The sequence below is a fragment of the Ochotona curzoniae genome, unplaced genomic scaffold (genome assembly GCF_017591425.1).
Source record: "Ochotona curzoniae isolate NIBS_2020 unplaced genomic scaffold, NIBS_Ocur_1.0 contig_46, whole genome shotgun sequence".
Lineage (NCBI taxonomy): Eukaryota > Metazoa > Chordata > Mammalia > Lagomorpha > Ochotonidae > Ochotona > Ochotona curzoniae.
The window spans coordinates 6,321,371-6,348,077 of NW_024466340.1; the positions used below are offsets into that span (position 1 = coordinate 6,321,371).

Sequence of the window (26,707 nt, forward strand, 5' to 3'; positions counted from 1 at the left end):
TACACTGGTGCTGTTCTCTCCTCCTAGGGTCTGCAACATATACTTCCAATCCCTGTTAAATATGAAAATCTCAGAATTCACAAGGGCACAAGGCTTTGAGAGTGACAGCAAGCAACCGCGAAGGGAATATGGGGGACCAAAGCTTTCAGTATAATCTGAGATGGCTCCACTAGAACTGTTCTTTCCTAAAAGGATTTTAAGAAAATTAGAAAATCAGATATACAGAGAGGAGAGACAGAGAGGAAGAGCTTCCGTCCACTGATTCACTCTCGTAGTGGTTGCAATGGCCAGAGCTGACGCAATCCAAAGCCAGGAGCCAAGAGCTTTGGGTCTTCCACAAGTACAGGGTCCCAAAGCTTGTGCTCTCCCAGGGCACAAGCAATGAGTTGAATGGTAAGTGGGGCTGTCAGGACAGGAATCAGTCCATTTGGGATCCTGGAGCATGCAAGGTGAGCACTTTAGTTGCTAGGCTACTGCACCAGGCCCAAGGAGCGTTTCAAATAATGGCCTTTTCAGCTACAGCATGTAGTTCCCTCTCCTATACAGAAACAGAAACAGTCTTTCTCCAGCCACACTGTGGTTATTCTAATTTGTAATGTAGCTATTTTCAAATGAGATGGGTTAATTAAAAACAATTTCAGAAATTTAGGATTGGTGGCATGGCATAGCCTGTCCAGCCTCAGGCTAGAATGCCTTGGTCCACCTGCTGCACTGCTAATCCAGCTCCCGGTTCGTGGCCTGTGACAGCTGTAGGACAGAGAAAGCCTTGGGACCCTGCGCCCTCAGGATACTCAGAAGCAGCTCCTGGCCTGGCTGCTGCAGCCATTTTGGGAGTGAAGCTACAAACTGAAATGTTTCTCGGTCTTTCCCACCTCTGCCTTCCAAACCCGTGAATTTTTCTTTTGTTTACAACTGACTGCTAAGGACAAAATATTTGGCACAAAAGATGAGCCACAATAGCCATATCATACCCGTTATGTATCATCAGTTCCTATACACATGCAAATTGTCATAATCCCGTTGTCAGGTCCATAGGCACTGTTAAAATTGACACATGTCCATCATTTTCTCAGAAAGTTCCAGTGTCAAAAGTATAATGTCAAGTTGTGTGGTATACTTAAACTTTTTCCAAAACATTTTTCTAATACCAGGTAAAATGAAAGAAAACTAACTTTTGTAGGTCTCCCGCAGCCCCAGATTTAAGCTGTATTTATTTTATCAACAATGTTATTTACTAATCTTTCAGTATTTTAGTTTATGCTAGAGAGGATAACGAGAGAAGGGAATACAAAGGACTTGTTATAAGGCACTTTATTAAAATAAAAGTGCGTACATCCCTTTAATGCATTAAGCTATTTCCTGAATAACATGGAATATTTGACAAGTACTGTACACCAACTCTGCCCTTGCAGGAGCAGGAACAGTGTTCCTTTCAGATGCATTCTCTCCCTCCTTACTTGGACATTGCTGCTAACCAAGGTGCTGCCTGTAGCATACTTAACTGTTTTTTTTAAAAAAGTTTTTAGCCAGTGTTTACTAATAGCAATCGCAAGATGCTACAGAAATCATAAAATAAATTCAAAGAATTCCAGGTGACTTAAATTAACACCAGTTTTGAGAAAACCATTTTTATTATCATCACACCCAGCTTTGTTGTGCTGGATTTTGTACCAAATGGCCGATCTTCTAAACATCTATGTAACATTTCTTTCATGTTTCAAGAGATGAAAATAACTGTACAAGGTTAAGTACAAAAGTACACAAGACAGTGGACACGAAAAAAATCTATGTATGAGATTTTATCTCACCTGCAGCTTTTATATATTTGAAAAGTAGAATTCATGAACTAAAAAATATTGTCCTCCTATATTCCTGTCAAGTATAATGGAAGTGGGTTTAACCTGATTACAACACTAACACCAGTATCACGGATCTGATATTTACAAACAAAATCGTATTTTTCAATAAATTAAAGTCAATGCAACACCCATGCAAGCTAGAATGCTAGCTGTTTGGTGAACAAGGACCTGACATTCAGACCGAGTCTATAAAGTCCCAAAGGTTACAAGTGTGATCTTCTCAAACTGTATCCATTCCTCGCATCGAAGATGTGAAACCCAAACCCATTCCTCTCTGTGTGTGCGTCTGTGATCTTGCCATTTCATACTGAGCATCTAGATTTCTAAACACTTCTTCCTGCTGCTTCAATGTCTTGTAACTTTCTTCATCAACTGAGCTACAGCCAGCTTCATCTTCACTCTAAGCAAGAAATATAAAATATTAAATGAATTTAGCTGAAAATGAAATGCAAAGTTTATCAACAGAATTATTAAATTGGATTTTCAGGAGATTTAACAGCTGTCAATTTCTTTGCCGCCATTTTTTAAGCACATACAGTGAATCAGAATTTTTTTCTTGGTCTGCAACACACAGGATGTAATAAACAAAAGCTCCATGCTAATGGGGGTGAAAACCTTGTAAAACTCTAGAACAGGTCAGACAGTATAGAAATGACACAGAGAAAAATTTAAATGCAAAGTGGAAACAGGAGTGCTTGTCATCTTTTTAAAGATTTATGTATTTTTATTGGAAAAGCAGATACACAGCAAGAAGTAAACACAGAGAGAAAGCTCTTCTGTCTCACAATTCACTCCCCAAGTGGCCACAACAGATGGAGCTGAGCTGAGCAGAAGCAGGAGCCAGGAACTTTTCTGGGTCTCTCACATGTGTGCAGGGTCTTAAGGCTTTGGTCTGTCTTTGCTTTCCAGACCACAAGCAAGGAGCTGGAGCAGCCGAAGATGAACGGGAACCCAAATGGGATCCTGTCACACACAAGGCAAGGATCTGGTCACTAGGCTATTGTGCATGGCCTGCTTGCTCTTTTTAAACAAGAGGCACCTACCCCACCAGTAAAGACTACAGAGGGGCCCAGAGTGCGAGCTCAATTGGCTATTCCTCCCCTGCAAGTGCCAGAATCCCATATGGATGCGGGCTTGTGCCTTAAATGGTCCACTTCCCATCCAGCTCCCTGCTGGGCCCTGGAAAAGCAGTTGAGGATGGTCCAAATCCTTGGAATCCTGCACTTGCGCAGGGGAGCAGCAGCAGCTCCAGGTTTTGGATTGGCTAAGGCTCTGGCCATTTTAACTATTTGGAAAAGCAAACCAGCTGATGGAAGGTATTTATCTCTCCTTCTTTGTAGAGCTGTCTTTCCAGAAAAACAAAAACAAAATAAAATAAAATGATAGAGGCAGCCAAGTGAACACTACGAGCAAGGATAATCGCAAGCACAAAGGTGACACGTCCCAGAATGGAGCCAGCTTAGTGCAGCTCCAATGAAGCCACACACTTGAGGAAAACCCAAGCCCTCCGAGTTCACGGGTCTGCGTCTCTGCCAGCCTGGCCAGCCTGTCCGTGCTGTGCCTCTACAGCTCAGAATGCCAGACACTTCCCAAGAAAACTCCTCCCTGCAAGCACTGAAGAGAGAGCAAACTCTAAAACTAAAGTCAGTAAGATCTGACAAATATTTTAATTTAGAGTGAACAATCTATTGTCAGTGATGACTCTAGGTTTAAACTGTGGATTAATCTGGGGAATATAAAGAGAAAACCACAAAAATACCTAGAGCTCACCACTCAAATGTTTTAAGGTTCAAAACTAATATGTGAAAATTCATATGAATGTTAACACAAAATTTAACTCACCTTAATACCCATTAATTTCCTAAATTTGACATTTTGGTCCTTGTTCCCAAAATTCAGTTTTTCCCATATTTCAGCAGATTGGGATCTATCCTGTTAAGGAATAATGAAGTTAATTTATACAATTTAACAATTTTTAAATGATCTGAATATTTGCCATAATATTTCAATTAAAAAAAATTACAACCCTCTTGGAATTTATAATTACTTTAAGACTACATATTATGAAGTCATGAAGCCAAAGTATTTCATATTTGTTTTAGAAAATATTTAAGACGAAGTTACTTTAGATGTTGTATTCCAACATTAATGATGCATTATTACAGCATTCAAGCAAGGTCAGAGAAAGTCCAAACTCCCTGAGCTAACTGCTAGTCAGAATGCTAAAATAAGGCAATAACAGAACTTACCCCTTCTTTCTTGCCTTGCCAAAGCATTTTCCTTTTTTTTTCTTGTTCGGCAAACTTCATGGGGTTCACGGCCGCTGGGTTGTAGTAGCTGGGGACAGCTATCCCGGTCTCCGCCAGCGCTTTGGCCTGCAGGGCTGCCATCTGTGCTGCCATCGCTATCTGAGGGGTTACTTGAGTTCCTGATGCCAACAGGGCAGCCACATTGAGGACGGAGCCTCCAGTTGCAGCAGCCGCTGAGGAGAAAGGGGCAGGGATTTGAAAACAAAGCAAAAATGTCCACGAACACATTTTAACATATTGATATAGAAAAGCCTTCTAATTTGCAAAGAATTCTTCCCAATGAAATTGCTCCATAATTAAAAAAAAAAAAAAAAAAAAAAACAGAATAAAAAGGTAAGTTTCATTATTTTCTTTCACATGTAGTTTTTCCCACTAGTTTTTGGGAGCCCTGTCCTCCGAGCAGCTGAGCGGGAGCATGGCCAATATCCGCACTGAGGGAGCAGTCAGTGTGTGCGCCTGCCGACTGCATCTGTGCACGACCCTGACCGCCAAACCGAACCTCCAACCCCTCCAAAGGTGAAGAGGGTTTCAGTACTAGCAGGCTATGGTGTTCTTGGCTGTAATGCAATAAGGTATCCTATTTCTAGGGTTCCTTATAATTTACTGAGTATTCCCAGATGTCTGGAACTCACGCATGCAGAAATATTAAGCACATTAACCGGTTACTCCTCTGTAGCTGAAGTGGTCTACTGGATTTCATGTTGTCTCAGGAGTGGACAGTGAACCCAGCAGCTATGGACAGCTGGCAGAGAGAGCACTGTGGTGCTGCGGGTGAAGTGTGGCATCCCTGCTCAATGCCATGGTGGCAGGCACCATGCCTGGGTCCAGCCCGGGAGCTTGCAGCATTTGGGAGAGAACAGAGAGCAGTACATCTGCTCTCCCAACTCCGCTCCCTCCCTGCGACTGTGCTCGGCAGATGAGCATACACATAATCTATTTATCTTAACAACCTGGCAGCGGGCACCAAGGTACTGCATGAACAAAACGTTAGCATCCTACTTGCCAAAAATATTCCCTGCATGCAGTTAACAAAAACTTGCACACAGAACCAGGCAGGAAGGCACAGGTTTACGTGGTGCCCCGGCGGCCAGCACAGCTGCCTTTCCTCCTGCACTTCCCGGGGAGATACCTGCAGCAATTTCCTGTTGCTTCTGTTTTTCCACCATTTCCTTTTCTCGCTGTTCTTGTAATTTCTTTGCCCTTTCCAACCTGTTAAAGACAATTAACAAAAATGAAATCAACATATACCTTTATGTAAGCACAGGGACAAAACGCATTATGTCACAATGTTGAATAAAACCTCCCCCAACTGCTATTTATATGCATAAGAAAAAAGGTAGCTCCTAAAGAATGGTTTAAATACTGCGCTGGTTTAAGCATTTTTGAATTGAGTAGTTAACTGAGTAATTTTTACATGTAGCTGTCACAAAAAATGGGAGAAAAATTAGAATATATAAACGGACAAGCAAAGACTGCCACTCTCTATAGCACCATAGAGGACAATATCACATCACGTTTTAGCCACTGAAGAAACTTATCCTTATCAATGAACTAGAAACACAACACCAATTTCTCCTCTAAACAAAATGAATCGTATGTTACAATTAAATTTAACAATATGCATGGGGCCCGGCACGGTGGCCAAGTGGCTAAAGTCCTCGCCTTGAACGTGCCGGGATCCCATATGGGTGCTGGTTCTAATCCCAGCTTCTCCACTTCCCATCCAGCTCCTGCTTGTGGCCTGGGAAAGCAGTCGAGGATGGCCAAAAGGTTTCGGACCCTGCACCCATGTGGGATACCCGGAAGAAGTTCCTGGATCCTGGCTTCGGATCGGCGTAGCATCGGCCGTTGCACTCACTTAGGGAGTGAATCATTGGACGGAAGATCTTCCTCTCTGTCTCTCCTCCTCTCTGTATATTTGACTTTCCGATAAAAAAAAAAATAAATCTTAAACAAACAAACAAAATCATATGCATGCAAAAATGGTCATTATCTTTACATCTTCACAACCTACCCTCTTACACAGTACTCCACTTAACCAATCTTTTTTTAAAGAGATTTATTTTATTTTTATTGGAAAGTCAGATATACAGAGAGGAGAGACAGAGCAAAAGATCTTCCCTCTGCTGATTCACTCCCCAAGTGGCCGCAGCGGCCAGAGTTGAGCTGATCTGAAGCCAGGAGGCAGGAGCCTCTTCAGGGTCTCCCACATGGGTGCAATGCAGCAAGTCAAATGGCTGTCTTCAAAGAATGCATTCAATATGAGCACCAATGCTAGTCCTGGGTGTTCTTGACAGCTGGCCTGGACAGGCAGAGGTCGGTGGTCCAAGGGCATGCGCACCCTAGATGGACTTCATGGCTCCTGCCTTTTCAGCCTGGTCCAGGCCAGCTGTGACAGCCGTTCTGGGAAGTAAATCAGGATAGATCTTTTGTCTCTACCTCTGTCACTTTGCCTTGCAGAAAATGTTTAAAGTGATCTCTTGCATCAAAATACTGAAGAAACTGACTTGGTATTGTGAAGTTAGAGGATTTCATATAAACTTTCCATATAATACATCACAAAGTGAAAAATAGTTCCCAGGCTAGTAATTTTACTAATAAATTTCAACAACAAAAATGCAGAACAGTAGAAAAGTGAATAAGCTTAAATCTTTTGGGCTTACAATGCCTAAAACAAAGTCACACGCACTTGTCAGAACCCAACAGGCCATTCACTGTTAAGTTAGATTAGATTTTGTAGTGAATTCCTTCACAATTCTGCTTTCAGTTTAAGTTGCTACTACTGGTTGCATGAGAAGAGCCCTGCATGCTGGAAGCAGCAGCACCGCGGTGGGCGGGGCGAGGAAGGTCAGCTCACACCTTGGCTGCTGCTGTTCAGCTGGAGCTTCTGCCAGGCTGGGTCACAGGGCAGCGGCACACCAGGTGGCACTGTCTTAACTGTATTTTGTATAAAATTGAGTAAAAAAAAAAAAAAAAACCCCAAAACAAGTAAGACTGAAAGATTGCAGTGTTCAGGATGTTTGGGAAACCTGCCCAAAGCGCATGAGGTTGCTTTCCTCCCTGCCCCACGAGGCAGTTCTTGGAATCATTTTGTTGATTTCAATGAAAAAGTCCTGCTGTGTAGTACCACCACCACTTGCCAGAAAAGTAAAAAAAATATAATGTTCTCTGCTACGCTTTCAGTAGTAAAATACGCAAGATCAAACAAAACTGGCTTATAGTACAAACCTACTTTATTCAAAATAAAAGCCACTGACAGAATTCTTAAGGTTTAAGTTTGGTCTTGAGAAAAAAAATGGAGGCAAAGCCACCTTAAAGGCAAGATTAAGAGCCTGAACACATCTCAATCTCATCTAGTTTTATAAAGAAGTAAACATGTTTTGAGAATTAAAATCTAGAAGTTTGATACGAGAGATGTCACAGATTTAGTTAACTTTGATTGTGTTCGCTAACAACATTCTTTGTCCACGTAACACCTTCTTAAAGTTAAGAAACAAATCAACCCCACTCCCACGCGCAGCCCCCCTACCTCCTGGCCAAGGCCTCCTGCGCATCCATGGCTGTGTTTCTGCCTCGGAAGGGAGGTGGGCTGGGAGTTCGGCTCAGACTTCTGCTGAATCTTCTCGGTTTCTCAATTCTCTTCTTTCTATCTCTGCAATAAATCATATTATGCATGTTTCACTGTTGCCAAGCAGGGATTATTTCACTGAATAGAATCTACATTAATCTTTTACTCTGGTTAAATAAAAAAATCAAAATCATGCATATATGAAGCATCAATCCCCTTTCTACCTACTGCACATGTCCCACAGTTGTACATAATGCCAATTTATATAATCCCTGTTACAGCAATGACTGCAGAGAAAGTGAATGCTTCCCATCTTTTGCACAGAATACACAATGTTGCAAAAATTAGCTTCCTACACCAGTTGCTTTCTGTGAGTCAATGTATTATATTCCACAACAAAACCTGTAAACTTCTAGTACAAAATAGGTAACTTAAATAAAAGGATTGGCAGTTAAAAAGCACTGATGAGGATTCAAATACAGTAAAAGAATGACCTATGCTGCCCACAAAGTTGCTGAAGAGCATAATGCCGTATTTATGTCCAATCACTTAATTTCCCATGAATGAGGTAACTAGTACAAATCAGAACCAACGGGACAGCAGGAGGCCCGGCAGTCAGCGCCCCCTGGCAGGCTCACTGTGGCCACTTTGGGAAGAACGATCGGGTGGAGGATCTGTTTCTCCCTTTCCTCTATAAGCCCTGGGTCGGCTGCTGGTTCCACATCCCAGCCAGTTTCCTGCTAATGTGTACCAGGGAGGCACCAGGCACAAGTCCTGGCTGCTGCGGGAAGCCAGGGGATAAACCAGTGGTGACAGACACCAGGGAAGCAATGGCTGAGACGGCAGGGCCTGACAGCCAAGGCTGGTAGCACTCCTGACCAGCTTTGTGCTGTGCTGACTTGGGTCACTGTGTCCCTGGCTCCCACCCTGGGCAAGCAGAGGGTGTGCACCAGTGCATGGAGCTCTCCCCCACTCAACGCAAACACACACATAAAGCGTGAAAAGATTGCAAAAAAAAATTTACAAAGCATTTCCATTAAAAATCAGTGTCAGCATCCTCTCAAGAACATAACTGCTTTTTCACACTATTGTATCTGAAGTTAGTCCACTCATGACACACATCTTGGCAGTACGAGGTGCGAGCACACTGCGACCCTGGCACCCAGCATCTACATTTGTGACTTCTTAGTTATCCAACGTCACTTAAACTCCTTACAAAATGCAGTAAAAAACAGTAATTCACAACGTACACCATATGACTAAAGATGAACAGGTTCTACAGTGGGATTGACAGATGTCACTCAAGGTGACGGGCACCTACCGGCTCCGGCTCCGGCTCCTGCTCCGGCTCCGAGTCCTGTGCCGGTGTCTTGACCGGGAACGTGAGCGCGACCTGACCCGTCGCTTTCTTTCCCTGCTTCTGGATCGCGACTTCTTCCTGTCTCTGCTTCTAGATCTTGATTTCTTCCGTTCCCTACTTCTGGATCGAGACTTCTTTCTCTCCCTGCTTCTACTACGATGGCGCCTGAAATTAAAGGGCACAAATTAGTTCTCACAGTTCTGTTTCTCTAATTATTCACCTCAAAATTTATTTACAGCAATGCAACCAAGATAAAAACTACTCTGCATTGTTTACAGAAAGGATAATTCAAACTTTCCAAGGACTCCTAACCGAAAAATGGACTTTGACCCATTCCTTTAAGAAAGGTCTTGTTTATTTGAGTTACAAAGCGCGTACCTGGGAGACACAGTTCTCCGTTCTCTGGGTTCACTTCCCAAATGGCTGAAATGGCCAGGGCTGGGTCAGGCTGAAGCCAGCAGCCAGGAGGCTCCCATGTCCTCTGCTGCTTTCCCAGCCGCATCAGCAGGGAGCTAGATCAGAAGTGGGCAGCACTGATGCCCACGTGGCATATCAACACTGCAGGACACGCCTGAACCGTTGCGCTACAGCAGGAGCCCTCTGCTCTTTCAGCTGTTACTTTCTACAGTACACAGCAGAGCTCTCACGTGTGGAAAGTGGTCAAAGCCTCTGAATCCAACTTCGCCTTGCTGAGGACACAGGCACGCTATGGTGGAGGGCCGGGGCTGGACCCGCGTCCCTCCTTACTCCAGCTTCCTGCTCATGCAGGCCGTAGGAGGCAAAGCTGACAGCGAAAGTCTTGGGTTTCTGTAACTGCCATAGCAGACCTGACTTCAGATCTTGGCTCCTAGCTCTCAACTCTACATGCAGGTCATTTCAGGCATCAGATGAAGTCAATCAGAAAATCAGCACTCTGTCTCTCCAAATACATTAAGAAAAAAAAAAAGGGGGGGGGGGATTGCCTGGTAAAGCCTACATCTTCCCAAAGCACTTACAAAAAAAAAAATATTTATTTTTGTTGGAAAGGCAGATGCAGATACAGAGAGGAAGATCTTCCATCCACTGAGTCACTCCCCAAGCGGCTGCAACGGCTGGAGCCAGGAGCCTCTTCAGGGTCTCCCACATGGGTGCAGGGTCTCCAGGCTTTTTGGGTGGTCCTCTACTGCTTACTGTTTTCCCAGGCCACACGCCAGGAGTTAGATATCTGGGAACTGGGATCCCAGTGCATTCAAGGTGAGGACTTTAGCCATTAGGCTACCACAGCAGTCCCCAAAGTTTTTTTTTTTTTTTTTTAAAGATTCATTTATTTTTATTGGAAGGGCAGACACAGAGCTTCCAAAAAGCTTGTTCACTTCCCAAATTGCTACGACTAGTGGAATTGTACCAATCCAAAGACGGGAGGCAGGAGCTTCTTTTGGGATTCCCTCATGGGTGGAGGGGCCCAGGCCTTGGAGGTCCATGCTCTGATGCCTTCCCTTGCCATTAGCAGGGAGCTAGATTGACAATATAGCTGCTGCCACTACAGGAGGTGGCCTTGCCTCCTGACCATGGAGCTGGCTCCCATCCCAAGGCTTTCATAAAGCTGAAACTCTTATCTGTTGCAGCATCTATTAAAAAACGTGACCAAGAGAATTGTTCAAATAAACACCACGCCTTCTTAGCATAGTCCGCACCAATCTGCAGCATGATCCATCTTCTCACTCATAACATTTGTGTTACAACCAAACAAAAAAACACAGTTTAGAAGTAAGCATTCTAGAACAGGACAGGAAAGCACTATTTAGTGGGGGCTGGTGCTGTGGCATAGCAATTACAACTAAGCCTCTGCATGTGAGGCTGGCATCATTATGGGCACCAGTTGGAGCCCTGGGTGCCCTATGTCTGATCCAGAAAGTAGTGGCAGATGGCTGGCCTACATCTGTTCTTTGCGGCTCCCTCAGGAGTCAACCAGCCGATGCAAGATGGCATTCTCTTTCCCTTTCTGTTTTCAGAAAGCAAAACATTTCAACTATCTGTGTGCAAACAGATCAAATCAGCACATAGTAGGCACTTGCTTATAAATGTTTCTGGGGTGATGCTCAGTTAGTGAGCCTGTTAAGTGCCTTCACTCGTGTTTACCTTTCACGTGACCTGGACCTGGAGTGACTCCTTCCTCTCGAAGGCTTCCTCTCCTTCCGCCTGTGCCTGTCCTCCCCGTTTTCGGACGAGTTGAGCCGCTCCCTCCCTTTCTCAGAGGAATGCTCTTTGTCCATGTGCTCCTCAGACTTGTGTCTCTTAGAGGATTTCTCTTTGGACTCCTGTCTTCTTCCCTGTTTTAAGAAGAAGTTGGTTCTTTCAGGAAAATAGTGCAACAAAAAGAGTTAGTTTGGGTATCAGGAGACAAAAATGCTGTGATGCAACATTAGTAACCTTAGGAGTGTGTGGTAAATAAAAAGGATCTAGTTTCACTTGACCCAAATGATGCAGAATGCAAATATTAATCTTATTTTTCTTCATAAACACCCGTAAGAATCCTCCCAAAAATATTCAATTACCATAAACAATGACTTTCAATGCTGATATTAAAAAAGAAAAAACCAATAGACTCCCTGATATTTACCTAAAATACAGACCACATATATACATCAACTTCTAAATCCACAGTACATAATAAATTTTAAATAGTAAATACAACATAATAAGAAATGCATCAGAAAAAAAAACCACCTTAAAGTAGGCAGCTAGCAACTAATTTTATGAAATATTAGCATTTCCTGCAATTTCAAATTGTGCTGAATTTCAGTGTCTCCTTTGCAGCCACACGGCCTACATCCTGTCTAGAAGACACGCCTGCACTTTGTTCTCCCAAGATCTCAACTATAAATCAATTACTCATCCTCTTCTGATTTCCTAACAGACTTAGGTCTATTACACTTCATGTACCTAGGGGTAGAAGATCAGAACCAAAAATAGTGACTACATAGCCAACCCCTATGCCATCACACAGAACATCCTCTGGAAGAACATCAAGGTTGGTACAGCATATGTACTTAGGGACTGGGCGGAAATGATCTGTATGATCGTTGCCATCATGCCACTCACACCCAAGTCAGAAATGGTAAGCAGTGTACTCCCCCACATTAAGATGGGTCAGATCCATTGTGTAATTAAAGCATCCAAGTCCTGGACATCTGAGGATTGCTAAAATTTAAACCTGGAAGGGAATCCATATGCTCTAACTGCTTCATTCTTACACATAATTGAACTAAGATGCTATGAGTAGGCGAGCTGGACCTCGACACCCCACATTCTTCTGACGCCCCCAGTCCCGCCTCTCCACAACAGGATGCGTGTCTCCCCAAATAAGTCACGGTACTAATTCTTCTTATTCAAGATTAACTTAAACAAAAATAAAACAAAAAAACTTAGCCAATTATTTTGAAACATGCATGATGATATACTGGAAAATGATCACAGTATGTATGTAATTTACTATATTGAAAAATAAGAGACCTGGAGACACAGCTAAATTTTAGTTTCATTGCCAGTTCTCTGAGCTTAGAATAGAAAATTTTCTTGACCATGTATGCCATATAGTGGCAAGCTGAAAAACTTTAAGTGTTAAAACTTGTAAAGGTTTAGTTTTATTTCAAATGAGTTTTCCAAACATAACATCACTAGTAATTAAAAAAAAGAAAACATTTAAAACCCTTAACTGATTTAAGATATATTTTAAGGGAAATAGGAGTTTGAATGACTAATAGTTACCTTATCATGAAGTAGGCTTATTATTTTGCTATCTGAGTCTGCAGCGTCTTCAGTTCAGTCTCTTCGCGCATTAGCACGCTGAGTATGATTTATTATAGAAATGTTATCATGTGAGCTAAACAAAATAGTCATTTTCACAAAAACTCTCCTAAATTAAAACTTCAACAGAGCTTCCATTAGGGGAGGAGGTGAAGGCCCTGGCCCCTTGTCTCGGGAGTCCCCGGCCCAGCCCCCACTGGCTCTCCTCCCTGTCTGCATGTTTGTTCTTCTCTAGGGCTCGGCGCGTCTTCTGGGGCGTGAGCTGCCAGAGCTGCTGCCTGGCTTTGCCGTCAATGCCATCTTTCCAGCTGTCCTCACTCAAGCCTTTATTTCAAAATTCAGTATTCCTACTGGGGTATCATACTAGTTTATGGAAGAAGAGAGCTCTTGCAGTTTTTCACAAAGGAAAATTAGCCCCCGGACACCCAGAGGACTGCCACTTGAGAGACAATGGCTAGTTCCAGTCCTGAGCAGCTGCCAGGTGAGGAGACTCGGGACCTCAGGTTAATGGAAGCTCTGTGTGACAGGCCTCAAAAAACCAAGTATATTCTTCAATGAAACTGTTGTGAATATTTTCACAATATCATAAAGTTAATAGTTTTTGAAGTATTTTTCATACAAACAACTATCTTCTTGAGAAATGGTGAAGCCAAATCATGCTTATTTTCTAACCCAATTAACCTTCAAGTATCAAGTCTTGGAACTTACCTTGGCAAAGCTTATATTCACACAAACATTTCTACCAGACACTTCACAAGTATTTCAAAATGCCTATTCACTAAAGTGTTAATTACCTCTTTGCTCCTGCTCCGGCTCCTATGTTTTCTTCCTTCATTGTCTGTGAACGTACAGAAAAATATACCATAAACAAAGACGGCTCACTCTGCAGGCCGTATAAACAGTGTCTGATTCAACCTGGCCGAGCGCGTGTGCAGTGCATCGTTCACTAACCACACGCAGGGACAGGATTATCCTCCTACATTCATACCGCACACCTAGCTCAGTCAAACCAGAATACAACTAAAAACACAGGCAGTTTTTTGCAAATTTTACAGATTTTTGGTAGTTGAGCCCACAGCAAACCCAGAGGCTTATATTAAAGATAAATGACAAAAATGGAAACCATCAAAGCTGCTTGGTAGAGAACAATCTGTAGGACAGAACAGTCAACCAAGTCCAGGTCTTGCTCCTTTCCCCCTCAGTACTACTTGACTTCCTATTCAACTTCATTTAAAAAACAGCAATGTTGAATTAAAACCAGTAAAGCCTGTTTTCTCAGTTTGCTCTCTTTTGAATAAAAAAGAAATTTAAAAAAAACAGAGCACTTGGAACTTTTCTAGCACCTAAGAAGCCACACAAGGTCAAGCGCAGGCCTAGTGGTTAGAGGCAGGTGTTCTTACAAGTTCCTGTCTGCCACCTGCAGCCAGCCAGAGGAAACTAAACCTCTGAAATAGCTGCTTCCCACGCCTCCCGGGGCTCAAGTCAGTTCACAATGTGTCAATTATGGTCTGGAGTGCTACTTAGTATTACTATTTTGTCAACAATTAAAATTTTAAACACCTTTGGGATTCACAGTTGCTGTGGGCCACGTTTGGGCACACTTTTGCTTTTGGAAGGCTATAAAATCTCTATATTAACTAGCAGCTTCATTTCTCACAACTCGAACCTTCAGCAGAAGAATCACCAATATAGCTCCACCAGCCACTTGTGAGCCGGGAAGGACACTAACGCTAAAGAAGCGAATCTGTTTAACACGCCTCACAAACTCCGACAGCTTTCTTCACCTCCAAGGACTCATACCTGACTTGCGCCTCCTTTCCCGTGACCTTGACCGCGATCTTGAATAGTGATGTTTTGAGGTTCTAGGTGAAAGAGAGACATCGGACTGTTCTTTCTTCTTGTCTCTATCTGGGGACGTCTTTTCTGGGGCTAGTCCATCTCGTTCTGTATCACTAGCCTAGAAATTCAAAGAAAAATGATGAGTTGCAAATTACACTTAAAAAATGAACAGTTGATTCCCAAGTACTTAAATGTAAGCTGTACATTAACAGGTCTGAACTACTACAAAACGACTCACCAGACATCAAGAAGAAACAATTAACCCTATCTTTAATTTTCTATTCATTATCTTTTATAAATTTTACAACAAACTGGGCCATGGACACCATGTATTTTCAATAAATATTCAAGCAGTAAAAATACATTCATTTTCAGGTCTGTGAACTTGATGTGGCCAATCTTCCCAGCTCTTAACCACATACCTCCCTCCCTCAAAAAGGAAATACAGGGTGAAGGCTGAAAACTTTTCAGAGTACTGCAGACTGAAGAGGTGGGGCTGGCCATGGCAGAGCCAGCTGGCCACCCCCCACAGCACTGGCACCCCCAAAGGGTGCCGGTTCATGTCCCAAGGCCGTGGGTTCCTGCAACCACATGGGAGACTTACAAGAAGCTTCTGATCTGCACAGCTCTGCTGTTGTGACATCTGGGGAGCAAATCAGTGGTTCAAAGCTCTCTCTCAAATTGATTTTCGAGTAAAGTAAATAAATCCTTAAAATGAGAGAGAGAGAGAGAGAGAGAGAGAGAGAGAGAACACCTACCTAAGGGCGAACCCAATCTTTCACAAACCTTTTTTCATGAAATACCCCTCAGCATAGTATCATGGCAAAACAGCCACACTGTTCCTGAAATGGCTGTGAGCTATAAAAATAGTTTGTTTCAAAACATTTAAAATATTATATAGAAACTTACAACCCTGTCTCAGAGACCCGAATGACCCAAAGCTGATGTCTCTTCATCTAAATACTAGTTGCTTTCTAGTCGAGGACGGAAAGGAACCACTTGCCTTCCTGCAACCCAGCACTCAGTACAGAAACCCTCAGCTCCCACCCAGCTGCCCGCTGACTGCAAGGCAGGAGATATGGCCCACCAGACAGGGAACCAGAGTCTGGCTTGCGTTAACCCCAGCTGTTGTAGGCACTTGGGAAATGATCAGCGATGAAAGATCTCTCTCTTCCTATCACTTTGCCTTCAAATAAACAAATCTTCCAAAATAAACAGATGTTCGAGGAAGAGATGAGTGCTAATTTTCATTTAAAACACTTTTGAGACTCTGCCAAACCATGTGGTCCACATTACAAATGGCAAGGCTGTGCTATGATGGGCTGGGCAGCCACCTGCACTGCCGCATACGCGGGCAATGCATTCAAGTCTTGGCTGCTCCACTTCGGGGTCAGCTCCACTAGTGGGGGTGGTGGAGGGGGAAGGCAGCAAGACTGCCTAAGTCCTGAGACCCCTGCCCCTCCAGCGGCAGCCAGCCCAGCTGCGGCAGCCCCAGGGGAAGGGAACCATCGGACGGAGGATCTCCTCCTCTCTACCTCTGTCTCTCAAGCAAACAAGCAAGCAAAAAAAAAAAAAAAAAAAAAAAATTCAAAACCAAACTGAGAGCTGAAAGTTTCTGAGACGGATTTGATAAAAGGAGCCAGAGCAGCTTCAGCCGGTGTTGAAAGCACACTGGCGAGCCACCGGCCAGACAAGGCAACACGGAAAGACAAGCAGGATAACAGTACCTTCCATCAAAGTTAAAAAATAAATAAGAGGCCCTTGAGCTAACAGCAGTTCCCTTATTTTTAAAGAAAGGTGGTAAAAACAAACAACAAAAAGAAAATGAAGGAAAAGCATGTGGCTCATAAAGCCAAAAATATTCACCATCTGGCACTTAGAAGAAAAGCTCACTCATTTCCCTTAGGACATCTGGAAAAATCTGGATTGGATAACTAGGGAATCGCCACATTCTTCCGCAGAAGGGATCATGTTAAAGACCTCTTTTCCAAAGCAAGATTAGCCCAGAGAGGGAGGACCAAGGCATGTGTATGGGAGCTATTAATGACAAGATTTTGTAGTTTTTCAACCTGTACTGCCCAAGGGCTAACAATGTGCCCACATGTAGATCCCAGGAACAGAGGATGAAAAAGGCAGAAGCTGCTGTTGAGCTGGACAGACACGTGGGGCAAACTGCCAGCCAGGGTCTAAGAACCACGCGGTGCAGAGCAGGCCCTAACCACAGGGCACTGTTCACACCAGCACCCTTCAGGACACAGGTGACTTCTGCAACCCTAACTTTCTGTGGCTCAGACTTTCATCCCAAACTCGCATTTCACAGCCAAGATCCAGCAACACCGGCTGGCCACACACTTCCATCCATGTTCTCACCACTACACCCAAGGCTACTTCAGACCAGTCGGCTACGTGATAAGGGTTCATACAGCTCACAGCATGTATACAAGTGCCTGAATTCATCTTTCCTCTTCTCTCAGAACACTTCCTGGCTGAACAGACAACATTAGCAGAACTAGCGGTCTGTTACATTCAATCTCACAGAAAGCTACCAGCACTAAACTGGCTGAACACAAGTTCTTATGAAAAAGCCAGCACTTGGTGCAGAAGTTGATTCGATCCCATCCAAGTACTAACCAGGCCCGACCCTGCTTAGCTTCCGAGATCAGACGAGATCGGGTGCGTTCAGGGTGGTATGGCCGTAGACAGAAGTTGATTCGATCCAATCACGAATCTAACACCATGTTTAAAACCAGAGCCCAGCGTTAAAGAAGTTCCCTTGAGGCAGGGGTTTACAACAAGCAAAGAGCCATTTCCAACTGTGAACCAATAATGCAAAAAAAAAAGCCTGAAATGAGGTAGGTGGCCATCTATATGGGCCCGCAAATTTTTCTTTTACCTCCCTCAGAGTATGTCACAGGAGCACAATGGAAATATCCAGACATCGCAAAACTAGCTGAATATTAATATTGTTCTAAAAACGTTTTAGCGTTCTTTTAACAGAAACCTATGTATATCAATGCTGACAAATCATCTCTCATTCTAGCAGCAGCTCTGTAAGAAGCCACATCTTGTTGAAAAGTCTAGTAACGATTCAAACACAGGATAGGAATCTAATTCCAGTGCGACGGAGGCGAGAACTGGTACTGGGCCGCCTCTCCAGGGACCGCCTTGGTACTGCACCAGGCACTGTGGGAACCAGCGCTACAATCAACCTCACTTCCAGAACGCTGGAACCCAAGACGCACACTACAAAGTATTGTTACGAGGCGGGCAGAGAACAAACCAGACGCTCCAGGACGCTTAACACTTTTAAGGACAACTAAAAAATAAAACAAAACAAAAACTAGGTCACCGCGACCCCCTCGACCTATCAGAACCACGGTCGGTTCTGGAGGAATCCTCCAAGGGCGGGTTCTCTCAAACTCCCCAGAAACGGGACCTGCACCCGTCGGGATTATGCAACCCCAAACACAAACAAAAACAGAGCGGCCCTCTCTCCAAACCCTCCAGGCCTCTCCTCCCGTCCCCGACCGTTCTGCACCGCCAACTCTCAAGCCACGGGAAAAAAACTTCAAAGCACCTGCTCGTCATGGAAAGAAAGCTACACAGAAGGCCAGGCACGGAGCCGAAAAGAACCCCCTGGGCCAGAGACAAGAGGAAAGTTCTGGAAAAGAAAAAACAACCCCACAGCAGCAGGCACTCCCTGGGCTCCCCACCCCCAGCGACACCGCCTTCATCCCCCCTCCCGACAGCCAGCAGCCATGATGGCGGCGCAAAGGCAGCCGCGGCGCCATTTTGTCCACACACACGGGCGGACCACAGCTGTGGCAGCCGTTCGTCCACTGGTGGCCGACGGCCAGGAAGGCAACCCCCGTCGTCTCGGTGGATTCGGCACTTACCGCCATGGTCTGGAGTCCTGGCCGCTAGCGCGGCGCCGCCACTCTCCTCTCGCAACAGTCCCGACAGCTCCGAAGCTTCGACACGGACTGAATCGTTCGTGCGAGAGACCCGGATGGCACAAAGGCTCTGAGGCCCAGCGCGCCGCGCAGCCTGCTGGGAGGAAAAGGGGTGGGACAGGAGTCTCTATAGTAACGCGGCCTGAGCCGGTGATTGGTTGCCCTTCCGAAAGCGGCAAGTAAGGGCAGGGCGGAAGACGTCGGCGTCGGGACGCAGCGACGCGAGGCGACTCCAAGCGCTAGTTAGGGCGGGGCGACTTCCGCGTTCGAGTCTGAAGGCGGCTTGGCCCGCTGCGGCCACCGTTAGCAGGGGGTTGGGCTCGCCTTTCTCCCGCCAATTTAAACGTGTGGGATGGAAGCTGAAGAGCTTAGGGGCGGTTGTGTTGAGTGAGGAGCCAGATTGGATTATTTGCGTGTTCCCGTTTAGGGCTTTCCGTCGCAGGTGAGGCCGGAGGGCGTCCTCCCCTGAGGTGTTGGGCGGGTGCGGGGCCAAGCGGCAGCGGCTCCCGCCCGAGTGGAGGGGTGTGTCCGCCTGGACGCCCGCGGGAGCGGCGTAGGGCCGAGGGGAGGGCAGGCCGCGTCGCCCGGAGCCCCCACCCCAGGCTCGCGCGGAGGAGAAAGCCGGGAGTCAAAGTCAGCCTCTCCCGCACCGCCCCAGCTGCCTTTCCGGGGCCCCGAGGCTTTGCACCCCGCTGCTCCGCCTGCGCGTCTGAGATCGTCCTAGGCAGGTCCTGGGGAGACCCCCTTCCGCCCCGCACGGGCGCACTGTACTGAGTGCTTAGTACCTCCTCTTAGCGGTCGTCCGGCTCCCGCCACAGGTGCCGGCGATTCCCTCCTTCCCTCTTACCCAGGAGGGCAGCGTCACGTCTCCTTGCTCGCCTTCCCTGGTCCTCCTTGTAACGCAGTCAGCCGCCGGGGCCTTTCGGGACACACGTGCTGATGGAGTGACGGGTGTGTGGAGGTGACAGGGCTCCTCGCTGTGTCAGCCTTGGCTCCCGCCCCCATCCCAACACCACTTCTGTCACCCCAGGCTCCCAAACGTCCCCTGCTTCCACGGATGGTGAGATCAGCCCGTGAGGGTGAGCCCTGAGCGGCTCACAGGTCCCGGCTCACCACATCAGATCGCGTTCTTCCTGATGCCTGCACCTGCCCTGCATTTCCAACATTCTGTTCTAAAAAGCCTCAAAGCAAGTGGAATTATTCGGAAATTGTTCCCCACCAGGCTTTTTTTTTTTTTTGAGATTTAGTTTTATTGGAAAGTCAGATTTTACGGAGAGGAGAGACAGATCTTTCATCTACTGGTTCACTCCCCAAGTGGCCACAATGGCCGGAACTGAGCCGACTGAAGTCAAGAGCCGTCTGAGTACAGAGTGCCAAGACTTTCTCAGGGTACAAGCAGAAACCTGGATTACAAATAGAGCAGCGGGGACTTGAACCGGTACCCACATGGGATGTCAGTGCTGCTTGCAGGCAAAACATTAGCCTGCTGAGCCATTGTGCCAGCCCCTCATCCAGCTTTTTTTCTCTTTCAGTATCATTTTTATTTATTGTACAATGATACTGTAAGAGCGTTAATGGGTGTTGTTCTTAGATCATCCGGACTCACCATTTATGAAGCCAAAAACAGCTGGATTGGAGGCCAGCACTGTGCGTGGGTTACGCTGTTGCCTGCGATAGTGGCATTCCATCCTACATGGGGGCCAGTTCCTGCAGCTCCCGACCTGACCCCCTGCTGACGTGCCTGGGGAAGCAGTAGTCGACGGCCCAAGTCCTGGGGCCACTGCCTCCATAGAGGGGACCCTGTTGGAGTGCCTGTCCCAGCCCTGGCCTGTGTGGCCGCTGGGGGTGCAAACCAAACAGATGGAAGATCCATGTCTGTCACTGTACCTGTCAAATACATGTTAAAAAGCTGTATCTATGAAGCAGGTGAAATTTGTTCTCTTATGAATGAAAACAAGTTGAACTTAAGCACCTATGTTTTTTAGTTATCTTAAAGTTTCATTTTTCACATGAGAACTTGACATGGTTTCCAGCTGTTGAACTGAGAGTACATTGGTGGGACTGGAGTTGTTGGTTTGCGTGTTTCCTGGAGCACGCTATGTTTTTATCCGGCTGTAATCCTAACTCCCAAGTCCTGGGATGGCCCAGCGTGTCTAGTGATCATGGAGTGAATGAGAAGTCTGTGTGAGTGTCAGCGTCTGTGATGTTGCCTTTGAGCTCTGTGTGCGGCAGGGTCATTAGGCCTCCCCTTTTGCTGTGCAGAGAAGGCTGCGCTCGCCGGCCTGGGGCGACAGTCTCAGACATGTGGAAGGACGTGGAGCTCCTGAGCAGTGACGACACAGGAAATGGCTGCCTGACCACGGGGTCCCGGAAGGAGCACGGGACTGCTTTATATCAAGTCGATTTGCTGGTGAAGATCTCCTCCGAAAAGGTAATGAGGACGCTGCCCGCGCCGTTCTTCCTGACCTGCTCGACCTCGGGCCGGTGACGTGTGACTGAATGTGTACTTCCCACGTGAATGCATATCCCCTCACGATCAGCATTTCTTTTTTTTTTTTCTATAAGATTTATTTTATTTTTATTGGAAAGTCAGATACACAAAGATAATTTTATGTCGGCTGATTTATTTCCCAGGTGGCCACAAGGGCCATAGCTGAGCCAATCTGAAGCCAGGAGCCAGGAATCTCTTCAGGGTCTCCCACATGGGTGCGGGTCCCAAGGCTTTGGGGCATCCTGGACTGCTTTCCCAGGCCACAAACAGGAAGCTGGCTGGGTAGTGGGGACACCGAACATGAACTGGCACCCATATGACATCCCAGTGCGTGCAAAGCTAGGATTTTAGATGCTAAGCTACCGTGTCGGGCCCCAGGATCAGTATTTTTTTTGTTTTTTCGTTTGTTTCTTTTAAAATTTTTTTTTAATTTATTTTGGACAATCTTTACATAGTTAATTTGGGTAAAAAGGGTCAAGGGCTACAGGAAAGTGGGTAAGACTATTATTTCCATATTGTTTCCTTCTTGTATCTGAGGTAAAGGGGGATATTGAGGGAGAAGCCCCACCTGGTTTCCCACCCACCCCACAGTATTTCTAAAACTAAACTTTAATAAATCCATTTTTTAAAGATGTATTTGTTTTTTGGTTTTTTTTTTTGAAAGATTTTTTTTTTATTATTGGAAAGGCAGTTATACAGAGGAGGACAGACAGAGAGGAAGATCTTCCGTCCCTCTCCGGCCATCGGTTCACCAGGGTGCCCCCTCCTACACGCCCAGGGTACTGAAACTTTAGTCTTTATTAAACTTATGGAAAATGGTCTCATCTTAATCCTGTTTTTTTTTTCCACTGCAGCCTTCACTAAATCCAAAGATACAAGCTTGCAGCTTAAATGATGGGTTTATTATTGTAGCTGACCAGTCGGTGATACTGCTTGACAGTGTCTGTAGATCCTTTCAATTGCATCTCATATTTGGTGAGTCTGATGTGTTGAAATAAAATAAACTGGGTATCAGATATTTTACTGTCAAATTCTGCGTTGCTTTTCCTTACTCTGTTGTTTGCAAAAATCAAAATTAGATGAATTTCAGGAAAAAGGAAAGGTATCTTTTTAGGTTGGCCTCTAGAGTCAGAGAATACTTGGAGGAATGGTACTGTCAGTGTGTCCGAGGAGAGACCTGTACGGCAAGCAGTAATGTAGTTTACTTGCAAATTTTTGAGTCAGGATGTTGAACATTTGAGTTCATGTTCCTGATTCTTGTATATAATTTCAATTGATAACATTTTGAATGTTATCAAATTTGCATGTTTGAATACTTGTAGCATGCATAGTTCTGTGACAATCTTGAAATTACTTAGTAATTGATTCTTCAGCGGTTTAAAGGATTTGAGTTAAGCCCATATAGATCTGGACCTAATGGACAATCAGATTGTGTTAAAACTAGCTTTCTCTCTCTTTTTTAAAGATTTATTTGTTTTTGGTTTGAAAGGAAGGTTTTACAGAGAGAAGAGGAGAGACAGAGAGAAGGTCTTCCATCCACTGGTTCACTACCCAGACTGCCGCAGTGGCCAGACTTGAGCTGATCCAAAGCTGGGCGCCAGGAGCTTCCTCCCGGGCTCCCAAGGTCTTGAGCCATCCTCTGCGGCTTTTTTCTTTTTTTTAGATTATAAGCAGAGAACTAGATCAGAAGTGGAGCAACCAGGACACGAACTGGTACCCTTACGGGGTGCCGGTGCTGTCGGGTGCAGGAATAGCTTGCTGGGCTGCCACGCTGGGTCTAGGGTTGACAATTTTCAGCCAGGAAGTAGCGGATGGGTTTGACCTGTGCTACTGCTGCGTGACGGTATTGCTGCCCAATCATTTCAGTCCACAGGCTGCTTCCTGTGATTGCTTTGTCTCGGTCGCTCCCCTCTGCTTCCATGTGGGTCACCTTGGCTGATGGCCGCTCAGCTCAGTGCAGCAGGCCTGGCGCTGCTGGAGCCGAGCCTGGCTTCAGAAGGCTCTGCTCTGGCTCAGCTCCAGGCCTTCCTGGCCACCCTAAGCATCACTGCTAACTTTGTTCTCTTTTCTGCACACACTTATCCCCTTCTGCACATGTTGTGTTTATTATGCTAATTGTGTAACATCTATTTTTGTTTTAGAACTTGAAGTGTGATGGTGAGGCTGTTTGTTTCTGTCCTTAGATAACCTTAGGGGCCTGTATCCATGCTTATCGCGTAAAAGGCCCAAAGGAATATTTGCTGACTGAATACAAGTCAGTGTATTCTTTTTCATTTTTAGTGTAACTTTTCTGAGATATTTAGAAGCAGCTTAAACCGTTTACTTTGTAAAGCCAAGATTTTTGTTGCTTTTTTTTTTTTATTGACAGTCAGCATTCTCAAAGGAAACATAACTTTAATTTGAAATTTTCAGAAACGGAAGTGGATGTAGTTGGCCTGTGTCAAGAAGGAAAATTTCTCCTGGTTGGGGAAAGAAGTGGCAACTTGCATCTTATCCATGTGACGTCAAAGCAGACGCTACTCACTACTGTAAGAGCTGCTTATGGTTTTCATATTTGTTCTATAAATTCTAAATAATCTGTTAGACAGCTGTACCACTAGAAGCCATTCTTTGTGTTTTAAATTAAGGAATAAGGTTCCTTCACATTAAATTTAAGAAATTATGCCTCAAAAGTATGGAATAAATGCAGAACTGAAAAATTAAGTGTTGGAAGGTTGAAATGCTGGTCCAAGATATTTTTCCATTTTTAAAACTCAAATATTTGCGATAGAGGCAGAATTATCACTAATGAGAATTGATAACTTTGGGCTTTAAGGAATCTAATTTTTGTTTGTGTTTTTGCTGACTTTAATCTTCTCTTTTGAAATGCATTTGCAACTAGGCTTTTGTTCAGCCATCTAATGATAAAAGCCAACGGACTTATCAGAATCTCATTATTGCGAAAGATGGTTCAGATGAAGGTAAGTTTTCCTGAATATTTTTTGAGTGGCTTTTGATAAAAACTGAATCAAAAATTTAGATCTCTGGTTAGTAAATATCACTTTATTACTTTAGCTACCCTGATACAATTACTATTGTAAGAAAGTTTTTTGTTTGTTTTAGCTATTTTCAGAATAGTTTTTCTGAATGTAACGCTCTAAATTAAAATGTGAGATTCATTAGTTATTGACCACAGAGTTACAAGGAAAGAGAGAGTAAGAGACGGAGAAAAGTCTCGTCTTGGCTGGCTCTCTCCGTAGATGGCAGCATCAGGCGGTGCTGGCCCAGACTCAAGTCTCCAGCCTGGTTCCCATCCAGGTCTCCCACGTGGGTAGGAACATCAAGCCGTCTTCCATAGCTTTCCCAGGCTGTTTGCAGGGACGTGGCTAAGGAGTGAAGCAGCTGGGCTTTGAAGTGGCGCTCACATGGAATGCCAATGTTAAAGGCAGTGGCTTTATCTGGCATACCACCAGCCCTAAAATTGACAGATTTAAAATCACCAGGGACATTATTCCTTTACATTTTGGGGGGTAGATTTCAGCATATGTATATTTTGGTTGAAGGAAATATTTACTGGACTAATTTCTTTTGTTTGAGGATTTCTTCCAGGCAAGTAAAGTTTGGTTCTTAAATTTTTTTTTTTAGATTTATTTTTATTATTTTTTTATTGGAAAGGTGGATATACAGAGAGGAGAGACAGAGAGAAAGATCTTCCGTCCAATGATTCACTCCCCAAGTGAGCGCAACGGCCGATACTATGCCGATCTGAAGCCAGGAGCCTCTTCTGGGTCTCCCACGCGGGTGCAGGGTCCCAAAGCTTTGGGCCGTCCTTGACTGCTTTCCCAGGCCACAGGCAGGGAGCTGGATGGGAAGTGGGGCTGCTGGGATTAGAACTGGCGCCCATATGGGATCCCGGGCGTGCAAGGCGAGGACCTTAACCGCTGCGCCACTGCGCCGGGCCCTGGTTCTTAAATATTTTATAAAATACTTGCAAATTAACATGTCACTGAACAATCAATAAGTCAGTATAGAAATTAAAAAGAAAATAAAAAGATTTCGTGAATGAAAATGAAAACCTGTCAAAACTGAGATATAGGAAACATAGTATTAAGAAGGAAGTTTGCAAAAAGAAAGAGAATACAAAAAAAAAAGAAGGAATTTTGTAGCATGAGGTGCGATAACTCAACTGGCTAATCCTCTGCTTTGTGCCAGCATCCCATCTGTGTGCCAGTTCATATCCCAGCTACTCTGCTTCCCCGCCAGCTCCCTTCTTATGGCCTGGGAAAGCAGTGGAAGATGGCCCAAAGCCTTGGGACCCTGCACCTGTGAGGGAGACCCCGAGAAAGTTCCTGGCTCCTGGCTTCAGATTGGCTCAGCTCCAACCATTATGACCATTTGGGAAGTGAACCAGCAGATGGAGAATCTTTCCTTGTCTCTGTAAAATCTACCTTTTCAATTAAAAAAAAAAAGTTAATTTGTAGAAGGGATATTTAGAATTATGAAGGCTGTAGGTCACAAACCAATACTCAGTATTATACTGGGTGGGGAAAAGCTGAAAAAGAAAAAAAGTTTTCCCTAAGATGCAGAACAAGACAAGGATGTAGACTTTGCCCACTCTTATTCAGCGTGCTGCTGGAAGTTTGAGCAAGAGCAGCTAGAGAGGAGAAAGTAACAAAGCACATCAGAACTGGACGTGCATCCATCAAAGATCCGGGTGCTGTGCATTGGGAAATCTAAACGCTTCAGCAAAGGCTGTCAACATTGAGTACAGGTTACAAAATAAACACCCCAAAAGCAGTAGCTTTACTGTATACCGACGATGAATTCACAGAAAGCAATCCCATTCACGATAGCCACCACAACAGCTAAATATTTAGGAACAAATTTGTCCAAATAAGGAAAGACCTCTACAGTAAACAACCATTGCCACACATAAATGGGATGATATTCCAACTCATGGATCAGAAGATCGATCTTTGTCTACACAACCTAAGGCAATACACAGATTCAGTGTCACCCCCATCAAACGCCCATGCCATCTTCTACAAAGCTAGAAGAAACAGTCCTAACCTTGATGCGGCATCACAGAGGACCGAGAATAGCCAAAGCGATCCTGAATAAGGAAGATCCTGCTGGAGGCTCCGCAGCACCTGTCTCCAGAGCAGCCAGAGCCACGGTAGTTAAAGCAGGGTGACCCTGGGACAGGGACTGATGGAAAGATCGGTGGAGCAGCATACAGATCTTAGAAGATCGTCCACATACATAGAGCAGCTGGCTGTGACAGTGCTCAGACTGCACGGTCGGGCAAGGAGCAGCTTCAACAAATGTTGCTGGCGAAACTGCACATGTAGTTATATATGAATATTTACACATACTTGTAAAGAATGCAATCAGATCTGTACCTGTCATCATACACAAAAATCAACTCAAGATGGATCTAAGACCTAAGACTGAAGCTGCTGGAATAAAATGAAGGGGGAACAATCAGGGGTGACAAGACTCCACCCCAAAGCACAGCAACAAAGCAAAACCATATAAAATGGGATCATATCAAATTCTGAAG

The 26,707-nt window shown here is 44.9% G+C and overlaps 2 protein-coding genes across 5 annotated transcripts in view; one reads left to right on the forward strand and one right to left on the reverse strand.

Annotated features, from left to right (window-relative positions):
• Window positions 1–1,299: 1,299 nt before the first annotated feature.
• On the reverse strand, window positions 1,300–18,750 carry RSRC2 (arginine and serine rich coiled-coil 2). Of its 4 annotated transcripts, none has more exons than XM_040987072.1 (10): window positions 18,618–18,750; window positions 14,683–14,839; window positions 13,677–13,720; window positions 11,215–11,405; window positions 9,058–9,261; window positions 7,698–7,820; window positions 5,298–5,377; window positions 4,109–4,341; window positions 3,702–3,791; window positions 1,300–2,259 (listed from the first exon to the last, which is right to left on the reverse strand). In XM_040987072.1, exons 1-10 carry the CDS (start codon window positions 18,621–18,623, stop codon window positions 2,080–2,082), a joined length of 1,308 nt encoding a protein of 435 aa, XP_040843006.1. In that variant the 5' UTR covers window positions 18,624–18,750; the 3' UTR covers window positions 1,300–2,079. The 4 variants fall into 4 exon arrangements, with proteins under 4 accessions (XP_040843006.1, XP_040843007.1, XP_040843009.1 ...); XM_040987073.1 differs by having other exon boundaries at window positions 11,215–11,427; XM_040987075.1 differs by lacking the exon at window positions 18,618–18,750 and adding an exon at window positions 12,844–12,921 and having other exon boundaries at window positions 11,215–11,427; window positions 14,683–14,727.
• Window positions 18,751–20,940: 2,190 nt separating this feature from the next.
• The window catches only part of KNTC1 (kinetochore associated 1), a 58,386-nt gene continuing 52,619 nt past the window's right edge, over window positions 20,941–26,707 (forward strand). The window contains exons 1-4 of the mRNA XM_040987077.1: window positions 20,941–21,105; window positions 22,020–22,140; window positions 23,578–23,693; window positions 24,047–24,125. Coding sequence (XP_040843011.1) covers window positions 20,977–21,105; window positions 22,020–22,140; window positions 23,578–23,693; window positions 24,047–24,125 — 445 coding nt within the window. The 5' untranslated portion in view covers window positions 20,941–20,976. The remainder of the gene's footprint in view (window positions 21,106–22,019; window positions 22,141–23,577; window positions 23,694–24,046; window positions 24,126–26,707) is intronic.